This window comes from Thamnophis elegans, chromosome Z (assembly GCF_009769535.1).
Source record: "Thamnophis elegans isolate rThaEle1 chromosome Z, rThaEle1.pri, whole genome shotgun sequence".
NCBI classification, from domain to species: Eukaryota; Metazoa; Chordata; class Lepidosauria; order Squamata; family Colubridae; genus Thamnophis; species Thamnophis elegans.
In genome coordinates, this window is record NC_045558.1 from 57,195,871 (window position 1) to 57,221,821 (window position 25,951).

General features: G+C 38.7%; 1 protein-coding gene across 2 annotated transcripts in view; it reads left to right on the forward strand.

Annotated features, from left to right (window-relative positions):
* FYCO1 (FYVE and coiled-coil domain autophagy adaptor 1) overlaps positions 1-17,000 on the forward strand; it is a 130,241-nt gene extending 113,241 nt beyond the window's left edge. For both annotated transcript variants that reach the window (XM_032235241.1, XM_032235242.1), the window contains exons 15-18: positions 8,129-8,224; positions 8,411-8,621; positions 15,970-16,079; positions 16,800-17,000. In XM_032235241.1, coding sequence (XP_032091132.1) covers positions 8,129-8,224; positions 8,411-8,621; positions 15,970-16,079; positions 16,800-16,875 — 493 coding nt within the window. In that variant the 3' untranslated portion in view covers positions 16,876-17,000. The remainder of the gene's footprint in view (positions 1-8,128; positions 8,225-8,410; positions 8,622-15,969; positions 16,080-16,799) is intronic.
* Positions 17,001-25,951: the final 8,951 nt, after the last annotated feature.

Here is a 25,951-nt window from a genome sequence, read left to right on the forward strand (position 1 = left end):
AGAAAACTTGTATAAGATGTTTTACAGGTGGCACCTACCCCTGACCAGAATCGCAAGAATGTTCAAGAATAAATCAGAAAAATGTTGGAAATGTCACCAGATACCTGGCTCATACTACCATATGTGGTGGACTTGCACTGAAGCTAAAAGATACTGGACTAAAATCCACATGTGTTTGGAGAAAATGACACACAAACAAATAGACTTTAAACCAGAGGTCTTTTTATTGGGGATCATACCAGAAATCTACAACAAAGACTTAAAATATCTGATTGTAAATGTGTTAACAGCAGCCAGAATTGTATTTGCAAAAAATTGGAAAAACGAAACAATACCAAAACAGGAAGAAGTTATCCGAAAAATAATGGACTGTGCTGAAATGAGTAAATTGACATTTGAAATTAGAGGGCAAGAGGATGAACAATTTTATAAGATATGGGATTTATTTTATCGGTGGCTAGGGGGAAAAAAAAACTTTGGAAATGAAAAATGATATACTTATGCTTTAATTGAGGAAAGTAAATGATGATATAATTATGCTGTGAAATAATCTAACAATGACACAATGAAGAATTAATATAAGGTCTGGTATAAGGTTAAGAACTTATTATAATGATATTTCGCTGCTGATAAGCAATTCTAATAGGGGAACAAATGAAAACTGGTATATATAGGCAGCGATGCTTTGTTGAAAAATGAAGGCATAAGATCTCTGTTTGAAGGTATGAAATGCAAGGTTAACAATAAATATAAGTATACCTTCTGGGGAAAAATAATGCTAATGTTAACTGAATATATATTGTAGAATGAAAATGAGGCCCTTAGTTATATTAGATGAAATATTTGAGACGGTAAATATTATTTGAAGATGCAGATGTTAAAACACTTGTAACCAAACGACATGCTGCATGTGATGATGGTTTTTTTTCCCTTTTTTGTCTTTTTTCCCTTTTTTTTTTTAAACCCTAGGTTATTGTGGTGTCTATTAAATATACAACAGAGAGATACGGGATGTGTGTATGGGGGGAAACGTAGTAGGGATGCACCTGTAATCAAATGACATATTGTATGGGATGATGGGGTTTTTTTTTCCTTTTTTTTTTTTTTTTTTTTGTGTTTCTTCAAAATCTTGGTGCATCTTATACTCTGAAAAATACGGTATTTTCTTCCAATATTTTTTAGTTTTTGTGCATCTTCACCACAAATGGTAATATGAACCAGGTATTTGATTACATTTCCAACATTTAGCGAATCTATCTTTATACAGTTTTGCCAATGTTTTTGGTGCAAAATGCCATGTAGAGAACATTTTATACAAATTCTCTTTATATGCAGTTGACATAGTGAATTTAACATTTCTATCACACAGTTTCTGCAATTTATCCAGTTCTATTACATATCCAAAAATTTTAGCCCAAACTATCATTGTCTCCTTTAGCTGCTCACTTTAAAGTTTAATACTTAATAAGTAACAATATATTTTCTTTATCAATTTTTCATTCGTTCCAGTTAATAGCTGGTCCAGTTCTGTTAATTCTTTATTAAAACCATATATTTCAGCATCTTTCTCATACCAAGATTGTATCTGCATTTGTGGCTACCATGCAATGTCCATTCCTTGACTACTGTGTTCCTGCTTGGTTTTTAATTCCCGTTTTTCATTCAGAATATCTTTATATCTTACATTTTTTTCCATATTAATAACAATAGAATGTATCAATCTTCCATTGTGGAAAGCCAGACTTGTATTTTTAAATAATGTTATCTATTATTTGAAAATCCAGGGCATGGTTTGGTGGAGGTCATGTGACTGGGAGGGTGTTGCTATGTAGTCATGTGACTGGGGGGTGTCAAAACTCACTTTAACAATGTCCTGCTGGAGCAGGGTGGTTGGACTACATGACCTCCCTTCCAGCCCTGGGTTGCTGTGCTCTTTCAAGGTATCCTCTGAAGCTGCATCTAGTGCCAGGTTTGTGGTCCTCCCTCTCCTTTTTTCTCTTTTTTTTTTCTTTCTTTCTTTCTTTTGCAGCACCACCCACCACCAACCCCATTTTTGGCCTAACAGGCCTCAGAGAAGCCTCCCGGGAGCAAAAATGGATCCTTTCAACCCCCGCTTTTGGCCTAGCAAGCCTCGGGGAAGCCTCCTGGGAACAAAAATGGACCCCAAATGCTTTTTAAAAGTTTTTTTTTAAGTTCCTACCATCACGCGGCACAGCTGATCGGAACCTTTTTTTACTTTGTTAAGCATTTTTTTACTACCCGTTTGGGCGAACGGTAGCATTTTTTACTACCAATTCAGGCGAACCGGCCCAAACCGGTAGCATTTCACCCCTGGATGGCATCCATACCATGTCTATTCTAGACCAAGATTTATGTCTATTGGAATAGAATGTGTACTGATTTTCCATGGGGTGGTATATATAACCCACAGCAACCTATTTGCAACATGATATATATCACTATATATCATATTAATGACAAAGTAATTAATAGGATGAATAATTATAAAAGTCAACGTTTCAAAATACTCTGTTAACAAGCTTGTAGAATGTTTATCATGGCATCTTATCTATCCCAAGTTATCCTAAAAATTGTAAATAGTTTGTCCTGGAAAATATTCATGTTTGTTTCTTAAGGCTGTCTCTTATCCCTTGTTGTTTAATTAAATATAATTGACTCAGTTTCCAGAATAAGTTTATCTTATGATCAAAATCCAAATAGAAATGGCTACCAGTTAACTGTAATAAAACCACACATGAAAGCAAATATAAGAATATACAGGAAACTTCTCTTTACCAGAATATATGATTTGGGCTGCTGAATGTATTATATTTATGTGGTGCCTGATTTGGTGTGGCTTCCTGTTAGTGATTGGTATGTCGATAGCCAACTAGTAACTGTTGTTTCCTTGTGCTTCCAAGTCCTTAGTTCCTATATACCTGATACACTGTTGATAAATCAGCACTCCTGTTGGCTGACAAGGAACCCATTTTTCAGACTTGAATCATTTCCCTGGCTGTCTTTGTATTTGTTCCAATAATAATCTTAATAGTTGCAAAATTGAATGTATGTCCTTGCTCATTGCAATGTGAAGCTAGAACAAGTTTGGATCTTTGACTGCACATTTGTATTCTTGCAATCTGATGGTTAGCTTCCTTCCTGTCCATCCTACATAGTCACAGGAGCAATCCAAGAAGAGGATCCAGTATTTTACATCAGAAGTACCGTATTTTTTAGAGTATAAGACGCACTTTTTTCCCTCAAAAAAGAGGCTGAAAATCTGGGTGTAACTTATACGCTGAATACAGCATTTTTTTGCCTCCTGAAACCCTGCCCTTTCACCAAAAAGGCTGTGCATAGCCTTTAGGAGCCTTGCAGAGTGCTCCTGGGGGCTGGGGGAGGGCAGGAATGAGCAAAAACAGGCCATTTTTTGCTCGTTTTCTGGACCCCACCCTAGTCCCAGAAGCACTTTTCATAGTTCCCCACCCTTCTTTCTTAGGTTTCAGACACTGTTCAGCCAGGAATCCAGGAATGGGTTAACTCCGACTGCTAGCTGATTGGACTGATTCTGCCAGAGTTGTGATGACATGCCTCCGCTGCCTGTGTCTTCCAGCTTTTCGACTCAGTCTCAGCTAAGGACAGACGTGTTTCAAGTTAATCCTTGAAATTCTAGCTGGCTCCTGGTTTCTGCCAGTGGAACCGCTGGCCTCTTACCAGTATGACGAGCTTCAGCTCAAACCCTCTGAAGGCCACAGATCGGCAGTCAGCTTGCCAGGGGGCAATTCTGACAGGGGTAAGCATGAACGAGCTCTGCTCAAATGCCGCTACCATGGGGCTTGGCAAGGGATGGTCAATCAATGCTTCTAGTTGCTCCAGCTTTGTGTGAAGAGCCTACCTCGACCCACTATAAGCCTAGGAAGCGCACAATGCCCACACAAGTCCAGGGACATTAGGACTGGCTCCTTGCATTCCAGAATCCCTTGACCAGCAATCCGCAGCCCCTTAGCCTACAGCAGTCACGCAGGTGTTCGGCGTCCCTGCTCAGTTCCTGGGCACACTCCTTAGCACAGGAACTTTGGCGCGCTTTCAGCAATGGTGCCCATTGCAGGCGAGCCTGCTTATTGGAGCAAACATAATGGCAGACACGGTTGCCACTTCTAGCAGAGAATCCGCAGCTCCAATGCAGCTCTTCCCTCTCAGTCTTCAGGCTCTAGTGGAGCTGTGACAGTGCCAACAAAGTCAGCGAGCAGGAAAATGGCCTTAGGTATTAAATGAGCACTAGGCACCTTGAAGAAAGCCTCCAAGGCTTAAGAATGAGATGCAAGGCCAGAAGGTGCTAGACTGCCACATTGTCAAAGACCAGAGGGAAGCAGAGCGGCGGGGGAAAGGGCAGCTCCAAAGGCTGGAGATGATCTTTTGCCTCGCAGCCATTAGAAGCATTGCCTGAAACATTTGACCAGAGCTAGTCGCCAGATGGTACTGGGGAATAACTTTCTCTTCCAGGCTGTAACAGTGATCTGCCCGGCAACAGTGATGCTTTATTCAGCTCACTGTCAGATCCATTCTCTACTGTGGCTTCCTGGGAGCAGCCTCTGAAGCAGAGAATCCCTTCCAGAGAGGCAACCTTCACCCCTACATTGGTGCGGCTCCATCCAGGGGGCAGCCAAGAGCCTCAGATTCCACCCAGTATGGGTGCTTTAATTTCTGCGGCAATTAAGCAGAGAATAGCACCTGACTTAATGCAAAGCCAGAGAGCTGCTTTGGTGCAAGCAGAATTTCCCATGCACACTGGTCAGCAACAGGTGACTCATGTTGCAGGGGATTTCTTAGCCCCCCCCCCCCACCAGGGGCCCTATTCCCCAACTTCCAACCAGAATTATTCCTCACCCTCAGAGGAAGAGGTTCATAAGGACTTAGAATTATCTGAAGACAAGGGATTAATGCCAGAGCAACCATTCTTCGCTGGGCTATTTCACTCATCATTATTAAAATCTCTGCTCTTTAAGGCAAGGAATACTACACGCCTGGGAATGAATCTGATGGCCCAAGATCTAGTCTCTGAATCAGACAGTCCTATGAACTTACTCTTCTCGGAACCAGCCACAGAGATAGAAGTCATTCCCATGCCTAGACTGTTTCTACATATGGTACAGAAGCAATGGGCCTCTCCAGGGGAAGGGCCCAATACCAACAGCCTGGATAAGAGATTTTACAACATGGGCCCAGACATGTCTAAGGCACTTCAGGTACCAGTGGTGAATGCCCTGGTAAGCAGCATTAATGGCACCTTCTGTTTTGGCCAATGCACTGGAAAGGCCCTAAGATCAGAGGACAAGAGGGCTGAACAGTCATTAACAAGGGCTCATCAGGTGGCGGCATGGTCTGTAAAAACATCCACAGCTGCCTTCTTTTTTAACAGGGCCTCACTCCTCTGGCTGCATCAGATGCGGTGAGGTTTGCATCTAAGGCCATCACCTCATCTGTAGCGACCCGCTGACTATTGTGGCTCCGCCAATGGCAGGCAGATGCCAAGAGAAAGTGGAGGCTCGCCTTCACTCCATTCACAAGGAATAGGCTGTTCAGAGACTTCCTGGATCCATCCTGGTAGAGTCACGAGACAAATGAAAAATCTTATCATCCCTGTCTAGGCAAACAGAGTTCTACCCCTCACCTTATTTTTGCTGCTCATCCTTTCGAGTGGTGGACACAGGGTCAGGATTCCCATGTCCCCAGTGACCATTCTTTCCCAGACAGGAGTAACATCAGGACAGATCGGGCAGGAACAGACAGCAGTTCCCTCCTAAACGGTCCTTTCATGGTCGAGGAGGTCGTCCTTTCGACGTTCGAAGTGACCACAGAGCCAGTCCTCCTATAGGGGGCTGCCTGGTTCCTATGGTGAGAGTCTAAAAACTCTACACACACACACAGAGGCACGCGCACACGCACGCACGAATAGCTGTAGCGTTTACATACAGAGAGGATAGAGATTCTCCAGAACATCATATATCAAAAAAGAAAAGAAAAGAACTATTTAGAGTCCAGCAAGGGGTTGAAATAAATCAGCATACAATTGCTAATTAACTTTTAAAGCAGAAAACAAGCTCCCTTACTGGTCCACGATTGTCCAAAAGTCATCAGGAATTCCATTCCAAACCAGAGAGCAGCAGAACTAACTTTGGCAGTAAAATTAGCAGATTGTTGGTAAGAGAATAAAAAAAACTCTTACCATGCAACAGCCGTTTTGGGAGGAGATCCACCAAACTCTCTTACTAAGGTGAAGTTGTGGAGGACAATTTCATGTCACAGGTCATACACAGGCAAAACTGGTAATTATACTGCATCAGCAAGGTTTCTCCAGACAAAGATTTCAAAGTAGGTTGGGGTTTCAAGATGCGCTGTTCAAGCTCTTTTGAAGAAACACAAAGAAACAGGCAATGTTGATGACCATAGATGCAGTGATTGGCCAAGGAAACAATGCAACAGATGAAAGACATGTTGTGCTTACTTCCCTTCGACATCAGAAGATGCCCATCAGTGGCCATCAGCACAGAATTGGCAGAAATCTCTGGGACCACGTTCAATTCTGTCCAGGGTAATCTGGACAGAAGTGGTCTTCATGGAAGAATTGTGGCCAAAAGGCCATAGCTCCAATGTGGAAACAAGGCTAAGTGACTCAACTATGCACAAAAACATAGGAACTGGGATGCAGAAAAATGGCGGCAGGAGCTCTGGACTGATGAGCCAAATTTTGAAATATTTGGCTGTAGGAGGAGACAGTTTGTTCGCCAAAAGACTGTAGAGTAGTACAATAATGAATATCTGCAAGCAACAGTGAAGCATGGTGGAAGTTCCTTTCAGGTTTGGGACTGCATTTCAGCAAATGGAATTGGAGATTTGGTCAGGATCAAAGATATCCTCATTGCTGAAAAGTATAGACAGATACTTATCCATCATGCCATACTATCAGGGAGGCATTTTACCCCAAATTTATTCTGCAGCAGCACAATGGGCCATATCTACAGCCAATGTCATTCAGAACTACCTTCAAAATAAAAAAAGAACAAGAAGGTCTGAAAGTAATGGTTTGGTTCCCACAGAGCCCTGGTCTCAACAACATTGAGTCTATTTAGGATTATGTGAGGAGACAAAAGGATTTGAGGCAGCCTACATCTGCAAAAGATTTGTGGTTAGTTTTCCAAGATGTTTGAAACAACCTTGAAGGAAGTTGCCAAGTTCCTTCAAAATCTGTAAGGAAGTGTACCTAGAAGAATTGATGTTGTTTTGAAGGCAAAGGATGGTCACACCAAATATTGATTTGATTTGGATTTCTCTTCTGTTCCTTTCCTTTGCATTTTGCTAATAGATAAAAATAAACTATTACCACTTCTATTTCTGAAAGCATTCTTAATTTACAACATTTTTGCACAACTGTCTAACATTTTTGCACAGTACTGTATAGCTAATGGGTGAGATTATAAGGAATCTGGCAACTGAAATATTTCCAAACATACAGACAGTATGTCCTCAGGATACATTTAGATACAATCTTTTTAATTGTTCTTATTTATTGACTTTGTGTAACTGGCAAACTCTGAATCTTTTCACTAATAATAAAGGAACTTGCAAGCTGTTTATAGAACTGTTTACTGAATCTGAGTTTTGAGATTATGCAAAACAGGGACTGATCAACACCAACTAAGACTGTCTTGAAGAAAAGAAGTGAATCAGGATAACACAGTGCCCTCCATCCCTGCCACTAGAACCATTCCAGAAGGATACCATGATCAATGGCATCACAAGCTGTTGAGAGGTTAAGTCATACAAAAATGGATTCAACTACCCCTGCCTTGCTCCTACCAAGATATCATAAAGCATGATCAGTGCTATTTCCAACCTATATCGAGGCCTGAATCCTGACTGAAAGGAATCCAGATAATCTGCTTCAGGAGAACCACTTCCTCCACTCCATAACCACTATCTCCCTCCCATTGGTTCCTGGTTCCTACCTTAGCTAATTTTGATAATTTTAATTTAATTTTATCATAAACTATCATGTATTCTGGATTTTCAGAAGATTGTTATATACATTTTGAGAATAATATCTGATTTTGATTTTCTATGTCCTCAGAAACAGCACTTATACCTCCTCAACTGTTGATGAATCTGATGATTTGGAAATGACCCAAGATGTAGAAATCTGTTTGCTGAAGTCAGGAGAATTGATGTAAGCCCAGCTTATTTCTCTATGTTTATTTGGAAGAAACTTCCATTGGCCAGAAGTACAATCATTTTAAACAATTGTTTCTTTTAACAGTATTGCTTCATAACAAGTGTTCTTGCAAGTAAGAAGTGAATTTCCATATTTTGTGTAATTTGTTGGTCAAATATTCTTCTTGTTTGTTGTCTTCAGGCTAAAGCTACCTCTCACAGTAGAGGAGATTTTAAAGTTTGGAGAAGGTACCAGAGAACTGTTTATTAAGTCAAGTACTTACAGCATTATTCCAATCACTGTAGACGAGACTGGCCTTACAATAAGCTGGGTGTTTTCATCAGACCCAAAGAGTGTATCATTCAGCATAGTGTACAAGCAATCAGAAGAAACCTCTCTGGATCAATGCAAAGTAAGTTAGCCCTTCATACAGAATTGTTCTTCTCCATGGAAACATTGCACATAATATAATTGAACAAATCAGTTGAACTAAAAAAACTAATATTTGTTACCAGAGCTATACCATTCTAGATCTCTGCCCCAAAAATATAATTAGATAATATGCTATAGTTTTAGTGGGAGTAGAGTTCTAAACAGTAAATAGGAGGAAACAATACTGCTAATTTTTGTTTGGATTGGCCCTGCATGAAGAGGATTTGGGGTTAAAAAAATGTGGTGGCATTTGAGCTCTTGTCCATCCTTAACAAAAGAAGCTATGATTGATCAATTACGCTCTTAGTATCAAGCACAAGGTTGCTGATGCTGAAAAATATTCTGTTCTTTATTTCCTTCTCATTACTATATCTTTCAATTAATATTTTGGCCCTTTGAAAGGGCTCAAAACCTGGCTCTACCGATTGGCCTGGGGTATTCCATAATGTGGGTTAAAAAGAAGACTTCATATGTACCCCACTGTATATTGGTTCCTATCTTAGCTGATTTCGTTAACTTTATTTTTTTTTATAGTTATTTTTTTTTATTTTATACACATAAGCACATCAACAGAACACATAAACACATTAACAAAAATAACATAGGAACAATAAGTTCCATCGTATATCATACAGCAGTTCCGAATCGGTTTCTTTGCAGTTAGTGTTTTCCCTTCTATACATTTCTATCTTGCGTTCATAATCTCGTTATTCATTATCCATTTTTATATACATTTCTTTATTTATTTATACTTAGCTACTTATGATCAAGTATTATTTACCTAGATTGTGCTTTATATTTTTACTGTCATTTATTCTCTTACATACAGTTATGGGTATACATTCACATAGTTATTCTTTTTCTTTGCCATTCTTATATTATTATTATTCCATTTAAAAGGATATAAGGTATAATTTGGAATGTATTGTTTACCATCCTTCACACCTGCTATGACACCACCTTATTTTCTCTTTCTTTTCTTTTCTCCCTCCCTTCCTTCTCTCCTTCCTTCCTTCCTCCTCTCCTTCCCCTTCTTCCTTCCCTTACTTTTCCCCTACTCCTACCCTCTATCTTCTCCTTCCTACCCCCTCTCCTTCTCTTTTTCTCTCTTCCTCCCTCCCCTCCTTCTTTCTCTCCCTCCCACCCACCTCTCCTTACCTCTTTCTTCTTCCCCTACCTCTCCTCCACTTCTCACCTAATTTTCTCTTTCTTTTCTTTTCTCCCTCCCTTCCTTCTCTACTTCCTTCCTTCCTCCTCTCCTTCCCCTTCTTCCTTCCCTTACTTCTCCCCTACTTCTACTCTCTTTCTTCTCCTTCCTACCCTCTCTCCTTCTCTTTTTCTCTCTTCCTCCCTCCTCTCCTTCTCTTTCTCTCCCTTCCACCCACCTGTCCTTACTTCTTTCTTCTTCCCCTACCTCTCCTCCACATTTCTTCTTCCTCTCCTATTATCTCTACTTCTCTCTCTCTCTTCCACCCTCCACTTCTTTTCTTTCCTTCATCCCTCCATTCCCTACTTCCTTCCTCCCCTCCTTTCCTTCCTTCTTCCCTTCCTTTCTTTTTCTATTGTTATAGGTGTCTCTTTCAAATCCAGTTTATGTTTTCCTGAGGGTGTTATTTCCACAAGTCCATTTTTTTTCCATATCATTTCCTTTTTTCTCTATCATTCTACAGTCTATATGCCAGCTATCATCCTGATTTGATTTCACCAATCATGACCCCCTTGTTTTACTCATAATTATTATTTTTGAGAGTTGTTCTATTCTTTCACTGCTTTTTATTTCTTTTCTCCATCCATCTATACCAATTAACCCATATCTGGTTTACTTTCAATTTCTTAGGAATATTAAACATCTGGACTCTTTTTTTTCTTTTTTTTAGTGTGTTCAGTCCATTCAAGTTTATCGACATAGTTGTTATTTCTTGATCCATCTTTAGTTGAGATTGTTTCTTTTACTTCTAGTTTGTATCTGACTTTTCCCTCCCATGCCTTCCTTCTCTGCTCTCTCTCTTTCTTGCCTCTGTTCTTCTCTCCTGCTTCTTCCGCTGTCTTCTAATGTTTCTTCCTCTTGACCTCTGCATTCTAGTTCCTCTTTGCTTCCTTGTTCTCTTCCCCTATTGCAGTGTTCTTCATAGAATTTGTGTGCTTCTTCTAAATTCTCTATCATATCTTTTTCCTTGCCAAGATACCAGAACCCCTTCTGGTACCAACCATCTATAAATTATTCTATTTTTATTTAAATCGTTTGTTAAGAATTGGTATTGCCTACGTTGTTCTCGAATTCTCCGTGGGATCTGTTTAAGCGTGGTCAGCTCTTTTCCCTGTAGTATAATCATCTCTTCTCTAGTTTTTTTGTACACTTCATCTCTGGCAGTTTTCTTAGCGAACCTTACATGCACTTCTCTCGGGAGTCTATTTCTTCTTGCGTAGTTAGTATTCACCCTGTAAGCCTCATCAATAATCCCTCTCACTTCCTGTTCTTTTTTTTTTGCAGAAATTTAGTGAGGGTATTAATCATTTTTTCTTTCAGGTCTTCCTCCTTCCCTTCCGGTATGTTTTGAAATCTTAGGTAGAATGCCGCTTTTTCGTTTTCGAGTCGGATTATTGATAATTCTAATTTCTTATTAAGTTGTCTATATTCTATTTCCATCTTTCCCATCTTCTGATCTGAGTGTTGTATTTTTTCTTCCATACATTGAATTTTCTGTTCATTGATTGCTGAGGCATTCTGAATCTTTTTGACTTTATCATCTACACTCTTGATAGTTCCTTTCAATTCTCCCATTTCATTTTTTAATTCTTTATGATTCCTCCTTGACTCTTCTTGGCTTTTTGCCAAAGTCTACTGTATCAATTGGAGCATCGATTGCATGTTCTGCATCATTGGTGCTGGTCCCGCTGATTCTGCCATCTTTTCAGCTTTCTTCAACCCCCACGCACTCTCGATTGACCTTTGGTTTGAGGAGAGGGGGTGTTGCTGAGTATGGATATGGTCTTTTTCCCTAATTTTACTGAGGTTGCCATTTTTAACCCGCTATTTGTCCTTGCCCACAATTGGCTATAACTTTAACCTTGTTTATACTTTATCAGTAATATCAATAATATAAATAATTGTATAATCCACTATTCAGCAACAATTCAACTATTAACCTTCCTTGATATCACCTTTCAATACTTAAACATTCCTATGTAGTATTCTATTTAATTAATTTGATTAATATATATTATAAATTTATATATCACACTCTTGTCTTATATCAATAAATGTTTCTCAATTTTATCGGTTATACAAGTGTTCACTTCTGTAATTAGTCTCTCTATGTTCTCACACAGCAAGCTTCACCATTCAAATTTGCAGTCCATTAGGCATCTCCTTAGTATCACAGTTAATATACACAAAGCAAAAGTTTATTTCCAGACAGATCTCTGTTCCAAGCTCCTAGTCAGACAAATATCAAATGCTTAAAAGTTCAACACAGCAGCAGAAGGACTGGTGAGCAGAAAGAAAAGGGAACTCCATTTACCAACCTGCCTATTAAGCAGTCACTTATTTGAACCTTCCAACTCTTTTCAGCAATTCTTATCTTCTGAAGCCCATGTCAGGATTTCGTTCTTACTGTGGCTGATCTTTAGGCTCTTCCGGCTGTCCCTTCCTGTCCATTCTAACACAGCGTCTCTGCTCCGCTCCTTCTCAGCAAAATTGTACTGTAAAAATAGCCTCTCTCCCGGCTACTTCTACTTCCAGCACATCCTCTCTGCCAGTTTTGCGTTGCTTTCCTCTCTGGATTGTCAGCAATAAAAACAAGCATCCGATTTCAACTGCTTCTATTTCTATTCTTCCTTCTATGCAGCCACCATTGCTAAGGTCCTAACCAGAAGATAGGATATTTCTTCGCCCTTTTAGGGGGTTTCTCCTATCCGCATGGGATTTGCCTTATCACCCCAGAGTCTACAGAATATCTCCTTTGATCAGGCTTCGAGGGGAGGAGCTGCCGCCGTCGGGAGCTCAAAAAAGCTCCTGCCAGGACTCTGGTTCGTATATCTTATAAGATCTATAGATATCTCCCCTTTCTGGCAGAAAGGGGCAGAGAGGAGGTCAGTCGTTAGGATCTCTTTGTAATTCATAGCTTTTTTTGCTGTGAATGGAGAAGAGATTCAACATTAGCTGAGCCTTTACTCCGGCCAGTTTTCCGCGCTGCCTTTTTTGCAGCCTAGGCAGATTGCCTCCCCCCCCAGGACAAAGCTAAGCTATTTAAAAGCCAATCCGGGCGGGGACCATTCCCGAGGAATTTCTTCTATTACTATTTAAAATACCAGCTTCAATTTCGCAAAAGGCTCCCTTTCTTTTTTAGCTGCGTCACAAGATGGCGATCTCGTAGCTTTTGTGTTTGATGTGATGTACCTAGTAAGCCCTACCCTCCTGAAGGCTTCTCCGTACTAATTGCTAAAAGATTAACTGAGGGGAGCACAGACTTTGATTTTTGGCTCGCTTGATTGCTTGTCTTTTATTCTTATTCTGGAATGGCTCCCAAACCTAAACAGAAGCGCTTCCTTAATAACATATCTCCAAAAACTGCTATGAAGTCGCTACCCTTGTCTCCTACACCCTCCACGGGAGATTTGCTAACACAAGAATTCCTTCTCAAAACGCTTAATGATTTCAGACAGGAGATTAATCAACTGATATCGGATTTATGTGATCAATTTGATGCTAAAATTGCTCAGGCAAAGCAGGATATGATCGGAGTAATGACAGTCATGACAGATTATATTGCTGAAACGGAAGACAAATTGGAACTTTTGGAAGAAACTAATCTTAATCTGATATCAAAAATCCAAATGTTAGAACAGGAAATTGAATCTGCCCAAAAAGAACTTGTCATGATAAATTATAACAAGGCTGCCTTTGCTATACGAGTTAGAGGACTGCGTGAAAACCAACAGGAGAATTTGAAACAGACATTCTTTGAGGCTTTCAGTCGCTTGGTGGGAAGTCCGGGACTTAACTTTGATTGGCAGATTCAAAGAATTTACCGCCAGAATTCCTGGGTAGCAAAACAGCGACAGCTTCCGAGGGACATAATAATATACTTTACTACAAGGGAATCTAGAAATGAGATAATACAGAGGCTTTACGGAAAGAGGTTGATAATTGATGGGGAGGACTTGATTGTTTTTAAAGAGATACCATTTCAAATATTAAGAACAAGAAGACAGTACGCTTTCTTAACCGAAGAACTCAGAAATTCTCAGATTCCATACAAATGGGAAGTCCCAGCTGGTATTACAGTTACATTTGGCAACCAAAAACACCGCATTAACTCCGTCGGTGAAGCCCGAAAATTTTACTACGAGACCCTGAAGGCGGGACTTCCTGATTCATCCGGATCTGGGGAGAGGCAAGGAGAAGGAGAAGACAAACAGCGAGACACGTGGCTACAAGGCGGAGGGTGTTGTTTTTCTCCTCCGGAAGGGCAGAAGACTAAAGAATAAAGACTAAGCGATGTTTTTAAAGTTTTATGATTTCTGTCTGGGATAAAATGGAAAAGTGGCATATCGATGATGAGACATGGAGACTGAAAGAAGCGTTGCTGATTGTGGACATATATTGTACAGAAGTTTTGTCTGAACTCTAACTCAAATTGTGCATGAACTATTTTCTTAGGCGAGGAGAGCGGAAATTGTGATCTTTTTGAGTTGCGGTTTGGGACGAACGGAGTTGGGAGGTGCGTGGGAGAGGGAAGGGCAGCGAAAGTTTAATTAGATTACCTGGGGCTAGAACGCAAGCTGATGTTTGTTTGAGTTGCTATATCAATATAAAGTTAAGAAAGATTGGTCGGAGAATCTTCAGGAAAGTGGAGTAAACATGGGAGGAGCAATGAATGTGGATAAAATATATATGTGGATATGGATAAAGGCAGGGTGGAAGGTAAAAAATTTATATGTGGAGGTGGGTAAGGATAGAAAGGGAGGTGTTGGAAATGAAAAATGAAAGAAGTATTTGAGTTTAATGGTGTTATAGAAAGGTTTGGATATTTGGATAAAAAAGAGATAAATTAAAGGTCTGAATAGATAGGCAAAGCAAGGAGACTTTTAGTTGGGGAATTCTAATTGATCAACTTACCTGGCTCTAATACAGTTTGAAACCCTGCAAGTAGCAAAATAATCGAAATTTGGAATGAGTCACATTGTTTAAGATTTACAGATAATGGGAAGCTGTGTTAACGTAGTGGGTTTATTGACCCTTTTTGTTTCTTTCTTCTTTTTGTGTGTGAGTGTGGGTGTTTTTTATTTCTTATTTTCTACTATTTTTCCTTTTTCTTTTTGGCTTTATTTTTATTTTATTTTTTTAATTTTAAAGTTAGCTGGCCTTATTATACTCAAATGCTTGTTAAAGAATTATGCCGGGCATGGGACCTGCGAAGCCGTAAGGGGGTTAGGGAGGGGGGATTATAGGGGGGAGGGGGGAGGGTGGAATTACAGTTTCAATCCTTAGAACAATAAGAATTCACTTGTGTACTGCGGCTCGTTTTTCTTTTTTTTTCTTATTTTCTTTTTCTACTTTTATTGTTAAAAACAAATTGAATTGTATGGATACACCAAAGTGAGGAGAAGAGGGAAAGAGAAGGGAGAAGTAAAGAGGGAATGAGAGGGAATGTATGGAGGGTGAAATGGAGGGAGGGGGAGATGTCTGAGGGGGTAGGGAAGTAGAAGAGGGGAATGCTGGAGGGGTGAAAGGAAAGTTGGAGGGGGAGAAGAGAGGGTGTATGGGGGAATGAAGTGTTATGTGGGGTTTTTTTTTTTTTTCCCTTTTTCTTTTTTTTTTTTATGCACAGTATATAAGTGATTGTATAAAATGAAAATGAAAATGAAATAAAAGATATATATATGAGAATATCTCCTTTGATCTGCTGATCTCTTCAGGATCAGCAGTGCTCCAAAAAAGAGCCCAAACGAAGAGGTTAGAGTTAGGGGTTAGGAGAGTTCCCTTACCCCGCTCTAGGCACAATGACGTCACCGCCAGAAGCTTTTGATTTTGTTAACTTTAATATTTAACATTTTAATGTTTTATATTATTGATTTTACTATATTATAGGATTTATATTGTAGGTTGCCCAGAGTCGCTTGATAGTTAAATGAGGGATATATTAATTTAATTAATAAATAATCAATTGGTGGCTGATTATGAGCTGATAATGATGGAAGTTTTGGTCAATATATAAAGAAAGCATTTGTTTGGCAGGCTGGTTAAAAACTTATTCATTCATTCATTCCCCAAGTTAATAATAGAAAAGTTCCTTCTTGCTAATATACTGATATATATTTTTCAGGTTCTTATACCTATGACTCGTTGCAATTCTCATAAGGAAACTATCAGAGGGAATGTAAAAATCCGAAATGCTGGAATTTACATACTTATTTTTGACAACACTTTCTCTAGGTTGGTGTGCTACAGAGCAGAAAGTATTTTTTTACAGTTTTGATGTTTTGGAGATTTTAGGAATTATCACTTATTTAATTCTGAGTGGAGTGAATATAGAAATCTGTTGATGCTTTAATTGTTTCTATTTAAGTTGTAAAAGGTCATTTTATTTGGCTTTTCATTACTGGTTTATATATTATTATATTCTATTGTATGAGGCAATTTTGCCATAAAGAAAAAAATAGCCATCTGTTCTGTGGCTAGGATCACATTGATCCAATTCAGAGGAAGAGATTTGAACTTTATTTAATTGTAGTTGTTTAATTTCTTTTAAGCAAGATAGTTGTTAAGTAATTTTACTTCATTATACAATCTCTTTTGCCACAGTTGTTAAGTAAATCATTGCAATTGTTAAGTTAGTAACATGGTTGTTCAGTACATCTGGCTTCCCTGTTAACTTTGCTTATCAGAAGGTCTCAAACACTGGTCACATGACCCTAGGACACTTCAATCATCATAAATATATGCCAGTTGACAAGCATCTGAATTTTGATCATGGAGATATTGCAACATGTGTGAAAAACAGTCATAAATCACTTTTTTCAGTATCATTGTAATTTAGAACAGTCATTTAATGATTGTAAGTTAAAGACTACCTGTAATTTCATTGTTTCTCCTTGATGTTCTTAATTTTACAATTTCATTTTGACTAATTTTCTTATGTTGTTTTTCTTCCAGGTTTATCTCAAAAAAAGTATTTTTCCACCTATCTGTTCAACGGCCGGTGATTTATGATGGAAGTGATTTTCCATAGTTCTTCCTGTATAAAATATCTTGCAAGAAACACTATTATTTTTGTATGAGTGGGTTTGCATGTGTGTGCACATGCATATGTGTATCTGTGTCTCTGTGTGTATGCACAGACACACACATACATATGAAGCAATAAAATTACGGAAGGATATAAATCCTCCAATATTTATGCAATAATTCAGAAACCACACTTAAATATATATGCATACAGAAAAAGCATAGCTTTTATGAAAGCAATATTGATTCTAAACTGTATGCCAGTTATTCAAAAGCCATTTTGTTTATTAAATAGTCAATATAGTTATATTCTGCTGCATTTCATACCAAAATGATTCTAAATACATTTTATTAAAGAGCTAAGAATAAAAATATTATTTTTCAATTTAGAAGATTTAACATATGTATAACACTAATTATTGTTGGTTATATTGAGTCAGCAACAGACAGATAGAAAATCAGTTTTGCATAAACATTAATATATTAAATTAACTTCCCAGCTAAGTAAGCTACAGTTTAGGATCACAGAATCTGAAGGGGTGCCTTAAATTTTCAGATTTTAAACAATTATAGTTTTATTATTTCATATAGTATATGAAAGTTTTTATCAGTTTTGTCAGTTTATCAGTCCTCCTATCTGCTTCAAATGAAAATATGCTTTGTTTTTGCTTGTATTCATGCTTCTTGGCAATGCTCTTACTATAGTGGGGCAAAAAAGTATTTAGTCAGTCACCAATTGTGCAAGTTCTCCCACTTAAAAAGATGAGAGAGGCCTGTAATTGACATCATAGGTAGACCTCAACTATGAGAGACAAAATGAGAAAACAAATCCAGACAATCACATTGTCTGATTTGGAAAGAATTTTTTTGCAAATTATGGTGGAAAATAAGTATTTAGTCAATATCAAAAGTTCATCTCAATACTTTGTTATATATCCTTTGTTGGCAATGACAGAGGTCAAACGTCTGTAAGTCTTCACATGGTTGGAACACACTGTTGCTGGTATGTTGGCCCATTCCTCCATGCAGATCTCTAGAATAGTGATGTTTTGGGGCTGTCGCTGGGCAACACGTACTTTCAACTCCCTCCAAAGATTTTCTATGGGGTTGAGATCTGGAGACTGGTTAGGCCACTCCAAGACCTTGAAATGCTTCTTACGAAGCCACTCCTTCGTTGCCCAGGTGGTGTGTTTGGGATCATTGTCCTGCTGAAAGTCCCAGCCATGTTTCATCTTCAATGCCCTTGCTGATGGAAGGAGGTTTGCACTCAAAATCTCACGATACATGGCCCCATTCATTCTTTCCTGTACACAGATCAGTCATCTTGGTCCCTTTGCAGAGAAACAGCCCCAAAGCATGATGTTGCCATCCCCGTGCTTCACAGTAGGTATGGTGTTCTTTGGATGCAACTCAGCATTCTCTCTTCTCCAAACACGACTAGTTGTGTTTCTACCAAACAGTTCTACTTTGGTTTCATCTGACCATATGACATTCTCCTAATCCTCTTCTGTATCATCCAAATGCTCTCTAGCAAACTTCAGACAGGCCCGGACATGTACTGGCTTAAGCAGGGGGACATGTCTGGCACTGCAGAATCTGAGTCCCTGGCGGCGTAGTGTGTTACTGATGGTAGTCTTTGTTACGTTGGTCCCAGCTCTCTGCAGGTCATTCACTAGGTCCCCCGTGTGGTTCTGAGATTTTTGCTCACCGTTCTTTTGATCATTTTGACCCCAAGGGGTGAGATCTTGCGTGGAGCCCCAGATCGAGGGAGATTATCAGTTGTATGTCTTCCATTTTCTAATTATTGTAAATTCAATTCTCATGCAGCCTTATTCTTTGTTGGTAGTTTCCAAAAAGCAAACTTTCCAATACTTACAATATCTAAATCTAGCCCTGATCATGGTATTCGCCAAATATTTTGGGGCTACAGTTCTTGCTGGTTATATAAGTTAAGAATTCTGGGAGTTTTTGCCCAACACGTATGGCAGGTATAGTTGGGGAAAGCAGTTCAACATGCAAAAAGGCGATGTTTGGCATCAAAAAGATATCTCTCCATTTTACAAATGGGTGCCTTCTTAATACAGTTGACATGTTGCCTGTGACGCAAGATTAATTAATTTGCTGTTGTCTGAGACGCAGGATTAATTAATTTGCAATCTAGAAGCAGGCCTACGTTGATTGATTATGCCTACACAATGACACAGTTTACAACCAAGTATAAAACCTATTAAAAGTTTGGTGTTATTTATTTACCCATTTTCAAAAAGGAGGGAACTATTCTTTTTTCTATCCATCACTATATTTGGCATCACACATTGTCTTTACAAGCTTTGAATATTTTCTCTTGAAGATGCTGAACACAAGCTTAAAGGAAAATTTGAAACAAGGAGCAGAAGATGTACTTAGTTAAGCAATATTTTACTCCACCTCTTCTTATTAATGTTGAGTATTATGAATTCCTGATCCCCAGACATAACTTATATTTCCCAATATCTGCTAAGCATAGACTTTAAATAATAATAATCCACCCTACTTGGAACAGCTTATATCCTCCAATGTTACCTGAACAGTTTCTAGGTCCTTGGTTAGTACTCAAGCTGTTGAGCTACCAACCAGCCAGTGGTGGGTTGCAGGAAGTACGCCCCGGTACGGGCGTACTGGAGCCTGCATGGAGCACTGGGTACCATTCCAGTATAGTGCTCCGGAAGGCCCACCCATCCGCCCAAGCTCCTTACCTGTCCTTTAAAGCCTTCGGCGCTTCCACGCAGGCGCATCGTATGTACAGCACCTGCGCAACACTCCGCCGAGCAGCTGGAGCACTACGGAGGCTTTCGGAGGTGTTGCTGGCAGGTACGATGCATGCGCGCACCACGCGCAGGCTGCTCAAGTCCTTGTGGGCAACGCCAGGCCCGTTCCAACCATACCAGTTGGAACATGATCCGGAACCCACCACTACAACCAGCCCAAAAGGCTGTGAATCTCACCAAAGATGTAATAATAGTAATAATAATAATAATAATCAATGCCAAATCCGGCGAAACAACTGGCCTCTGTGATACAATTGTATAGTAGTAGTAGTAGTAGTAGTAGTAGTAGTAGTAGTAGTAGTAGTAGTAGTAGTTGTTGTGAAGGAGAACAAAGGTAAATTTCTGGTTCCTCAATTGGTACAAAAGGTGCTAAACTATGTGAGGAATGAATTATACTATAACATAGAGCTATATTGTTATCATGCCAAGCACTAGAACTTTTATTTGACAGAAACACCATCATGCTAGAAATTATTCTGTTCTTTTGCACTCTGTACAAATTAGCTTGAACTTTAAATTCAGCCAGTTTAAGACTAGGAAATGAGCGATATGGCTTACTTACTGCTTGATATTATTACAAATACTGTGCAAGTCTAGTTAATGGATTGACCAATGCAGTGCAGATACTTTGATTATGATTTAAAATTCTCTCAGTGCTTCTATAATCCCAAACAGAATTGTAAATTGCCTGATGTGAGTTTTTAAAAAATGCTGGTAACTTAGAAGCAAAATGAAAGATATTGGGGATTGACCATTGTTTTGTTAAATGTTATTATGTTTTAAGATTATATTTTGAGTTGAGTAGCAAAGAGGATTTAATGCTAAAATCTGGGATGTTACCATGGATTGTGCAATATCAAATGGATTTTGAACTAAAATCCCATAATATATTAAAATCCCATATATATATATTCTCAGTCTATTTTACTGTAGAAATCTAATAGAATATTTACTTTTTCCAAAAATAGGTTTCTTTCATATATAAAAGTAATATGAAAACGGATGCCAAAATATACAGATAATGTATTATTCTAAATACATATTATTGATGAAATTATGTTTGAGTGATTTATCTCTTGTGTATTTATTATAATTTTTCGTTCTTACAAAACAACACCTTATGTCCATCACCAATAAATGTCCAAAAAACATAAAGGAATCCATGTGGAAATAACCTTGTTAGTCATTACATTAAGTGCTGGTCTCCATTTCAAGGCTAAAGAAAGACCAGGCTATTTCCATGGTCATGTGATAAGCATGATGTGATAGAGCACTGTTATCTTCCCACTGAAGTGGTATCTATGTAATTGCACGTATATGCTTTCGAATTGCTAGGTTGGGAGTTCAAAAGAATACAGTGGGTTGAGGATGGGAGCTAACTCTGTTGCATGGAGCTTAGTTCTTGAAACTTGGCTGCCAGCTTTCCAGGTGGCAAGCTCAGAGTCTTAAGCATTGAGCTATAGTGCTTCCCCTAGAGAAAAACAACAAACATCTAGTACTGAAGGAAATTTATTAGAGAAAATTTTTCTCAGAATTCAGTCTGAACAATTGGGGGGAGGGGCAGAAATAAGATAATTAATTTGACATAAGAATATTCTCAATCTTAAATTAAAAAACATAAATGTGCAATTTTGCTGATATATATGTTCCACTTAATTTCATTTTAATTTTCCTTTATTGAAGCTTGCAATAAATTTTGAGTTGTAATTATTTTCCAAAATAAAATACATTAAAATGTACAGCTAAAGATGAAACAGCAATAGTTGAAAATGTCTATAATTAAGTCCACAATTTGTTATCCCTTTCTCCCCGTTCATGTGTAGATGATTGATACAACTGTAAGGTTTTTGAATTCAGCTCAGAATTTGATAATTCCAATGAAACTATGAACACGAGGCTACTGATAATCAGTTTTCATTTTCTGCAGAAAGCAAAAACTTGATGGCATTTTTGTCTCCCACCTTAACAAAACAACCAGAGAGAGAAAGAAAACAGGTACGCGCCTCACTGTCATGAAAAAAACTTTTTAGCAAACTTATTATATCTTACACAACTTGCACAGATCGTCACAGTGTTAGAAACATTATTAGTGACTAAAATGCAAACAATTAAGAAAGTGAAATATTTGGGGACCTGGGTGTTGGCAAAGTGCTCTACAATCAGAGGACAATTATAATAAATTAATGATGCAAGTAAAGAAAGCTCTAGAAAGTTGGAAGAATATACAGTTATCACTAATGGGATGCGTAGCCATGATGAAAATTAACATTCTCCCAAGAATTTTATTTCTGTTACAAGTCGCATCAATCAATCCTAGCAAAACATTCTTCCAAGAATTAAACAAATTAACATCCAGGTTTATATGGCAAGGGAGAAAAGCGAGGATCAAACTAAAACTAATGCAAGACAGCAAGGAGAGAGGAGGTCTAGCACTACCAGATTGGGAGCTATACTCACAAACGGCAACACTAGCATGGCTGAGGGATTGGAGTTAAAAAACAAAATAATCTTGACTCTAGAAGGCCATGATTTGCAAGTAGGATGGCATACATTTCTATGAGATGGTAAAAATAAAACCCATAAATATTTAAATGAAATGTGTTACTCCAAAATAGACACAATTTTTTTAAAAGAACCATTACATGGTAATTCCAAATTGGCTAACCTAGACAGAAATGACACACCCAAATTTTATAGATATAAATAAATTGATAAGATACAAAGATTTAATCAAGGGACAGGGAAATTCGAAAACAATCCAAGAATTGGCAGAACAAAGCACGAAAGTAGATTGGTTAACCTACTTGCAAATTACATCTAGATACAATAATGATATCAAGCACATGAAATCCAAGTAGAACAACATGAATTAGACAGGATAATCCAAAGTACAGAAAAGAAAATGATAGGGAGAGTATATAAATTTCTTTTGAAATATAAAATGGAAGAAGTAGTAAAGGAATAGATGGTAAGATGGGCGCAGAACTTTGGCTATAATATATTAGAAAAATGGGAAAAATTTGGGGGGACAAATTTAAAAATGACTATGTCGGTGGCATGCAAGGAGAACCAGAATAAAATGTTTTACAGATGGCACTCCCCCCCCCCCCCCGTAAGATTAGCAAAAATATCACCAACGATATCCCCAAAATGTGGGAAGTATGAAAAAGCACCCTGAACATATTATCACACATAGTGGACATGCAAGGCAGCCAAAAAACATTAGAAAAAAATTAAAAATTGGCTGGAATCAATAAAAGGAAACAAAATTGACTGGAAACCAGAGGCATTCCTATTAGTATAATGACAACTAAATATAAAAAAGAGTCTATATCTAATTTTACATATAATTAGTGTGGCTAGGATTGCACTTGCTCAGAGATGAAAAAATAAGTCGACACCAAATAAAGATGAAATAGTAAGAAAGATTCTGGACTGTGTTGAGATGGACAAATTAACAAAAGAAATTCAGGGAAAGGAAGAGGCAGAATATTATCTGGTATGGGAAAAATGGTACAGGTGGTTGGAAGAAAGAAATAAAGATTAATGACAAGAACCTAAGAAAGATAATAATTACAAACCAAGGATAAATGTTACATATACATAAGAGGAACGAAGTCTGCAAGAGATAGACAGCCAAAATATAGATAAGTAAAAAATAATGAAACGAGGGTTTAAAATTGTGAAATTTAAGTGAAATATATTAGGAGGGAAATAACATACCAATTTAAAACTGCTTTAAGAAGGAACATGAAGTTCCAGTGTGTTGTGTAAAAGTAGTCTATGTCTTTGTATTTGTGTGTTTAAAAATAAATTTTTATTTAAAAAAAAAACATTATTTCATGTTACGTAAACCTCATGATTTTTCTCAGTGCTCTGAGTAGTAGAAGGTTTTAAAGTTGGCATCTGGATAATTGAACATTTTCTTGCTCCACTATAGTACTCATATATTGGGAAATCCTATTGGATGTTGCCCAAGCAGGAAGCTTTTGTTCTAACAGTCTGAACTGCATGAAGTGTGAAACATGGAGAGGGGCTCCAACCATAATTTTCTGTGATTCTGCAATCAGGACAGCTGAAGCTGCAACTGCTTTTAAGTACGTAGGCCATCCTTTAACAACTTCATCCAGGCCTTTTGACAAGTAGGCCACTGGAACTATTTCTGGACCCACTTTTTGTAGCAAGATTCCCACAGCACAGCCTTTTTGTTCTGTTAGGTACAAGTCAAATCCTTGGGACTCATCTGGTAGAGCCAAACAAGCTGCTCTCACTAGATTTTCCCTTATGGTCTTCCAGGCTCGGGTATGTTCCCCTGTCCACTCCCAAGCCATATCCTTTTGGGTCAGTTGGTACAGTGGTTTGGCTATTACAGAATAGGGGGGGATCCAAAGTCTGGTATATCCTGTAATACCCAAGAAGGACCTAAGTTGTTTCACATTCATCAGTGCTTGGAGTCTACTTTCATGTAAGCATCAAGTTCCTTTGTCTAGCTTATAACCTAAATAGTTTACAGTTTGTTTAATCCATTGGATTTTCTTTGGGGAAACTCTGTATCTCTTTTTAGCCAGATGATTCAATAACTCAATTGATTTTTCTTCCAGCTGTTGTTCATTTTCAGCTGCCAATAACAAATCATCTACGTATTGTAAAAGTGTGGTGGGTAGAGCATCAAGTCTGCAGAAAGGACAGCAGCAAAGGCTGTAGGGCTGTTTTTATATCCCGGGGGTAATCTAGTCCATATCAGCTGGCAGCAACATCTATTATCTGGAATGGACCATTTGAAAGCAAAGTAATCTTGGCACTCTATGGCCAAGGCAATACAGAAAAAGGCATCTTTTAGGTCTATTACGGTGTAACACACTTGGCACACTTCTAACAGGAATTTCTCAGTCTCATTCTTCCATTTATGCAACACTCCCCACCTTCCCCCTAATAAAATTATACTCACCACCATCAAGTTGTTATTCCCTGTTCCCACCTTCTAAACATTCAGTGCCTTGATTTAGCCAGGGTGCTCAGGTCCTCTCACAACCGAGTTATACTGTATATACTCGAGTATAAGCCTAGTTTTTCAGCCCACTTTTTGGGCTGAAAAAAGCCGCCTCGGCTTATACTCGAGTCAGTGAAAAATTTGCCCGAAATGGAGGAGAAAAAGGGGCGGGGCCATGCCGCTGGGTGACACTCGTGAATGGCCCAGTGCCCCTGTGAGTTTCCCCTCCCTCTGTGTCAGTTTGCCGCGCAGCGCGCACCGCACCATCCCCCCTCCTCACGTTCTAATGTAATGCAGGGCTGTCTTACGATTCCCCCTCCTGCCGCTCTGCAACGATGTCCCACCTCCTCCTTGTTATGGCAAGCAGCCACATAGCGATGTCCCACCTCCTCTGGTACAGTGATCCAATGATAGGAATCACTGTGCTGTGTGTCATAGGAGGCGGGACATCGCTCCCGCGGCTGCACGGGACATCATCATCACAGCGGGACATCAGCATCATGAGGTGAGTGAAGTATTTCATTGAATACACCGCTAGTTTACTGTTTTTCTTTGAAATAAATATTCAAAAACATTATTGGTATCTATTTTTATTTTTGAAATTTACCGGTAGCTGCTGCATTTCCCACCCTAGGCTTATACTCGAGTCAATAACTTTTCCAGTTTTTTTGTGGTGAAATTAGGTGCCTCGGCTTATATTCGGGTCGGCCTATACTCGAGTATATACGGTACATTCTTGGTGGTCATGAAGTCACCAAGGGCAAGGGTCCTGGGAGGCCTCTTGACGTCAAGATCCTCCAGGTCTGGTTTCCTCTGGGAGATAACAAGAAGGCTCTCCGTTTGTTCAAAGATGATGACGGCTCATGGGGCTCAATGGGAGTCTCCCCAAGGGAACATTGCTCTCGAGATAAAATGCCACACATTTGGGCACCAGGAAAATATGTAAGGTTTTTGAATTCAGTTCAAAATCTGATAATTCCAATGAAACTCTGAACACGAAGCTACTGATAATCAGTTTTTATTTTCTACAGAAAGCAAAAACTTGAGGATGTTTTTGTCTCCCAACTTAGCAGAGCAGGCAGAGAGAGAGAAAACAAGCATTCACCTTACCATCATGAAAAAAACTTTTTGGCAAACTTCTTATAGTCTTATACAGCTTGCATAGATCATCATAGTGTTAGAAACATTATTCCATGTTACGTGAACCTCATTATTTTTCTCAGCGCTCTGAAAACTAGACCTTAGAAGGGGAAAGAAATACATTTTCTGGCATATAAGTCAGA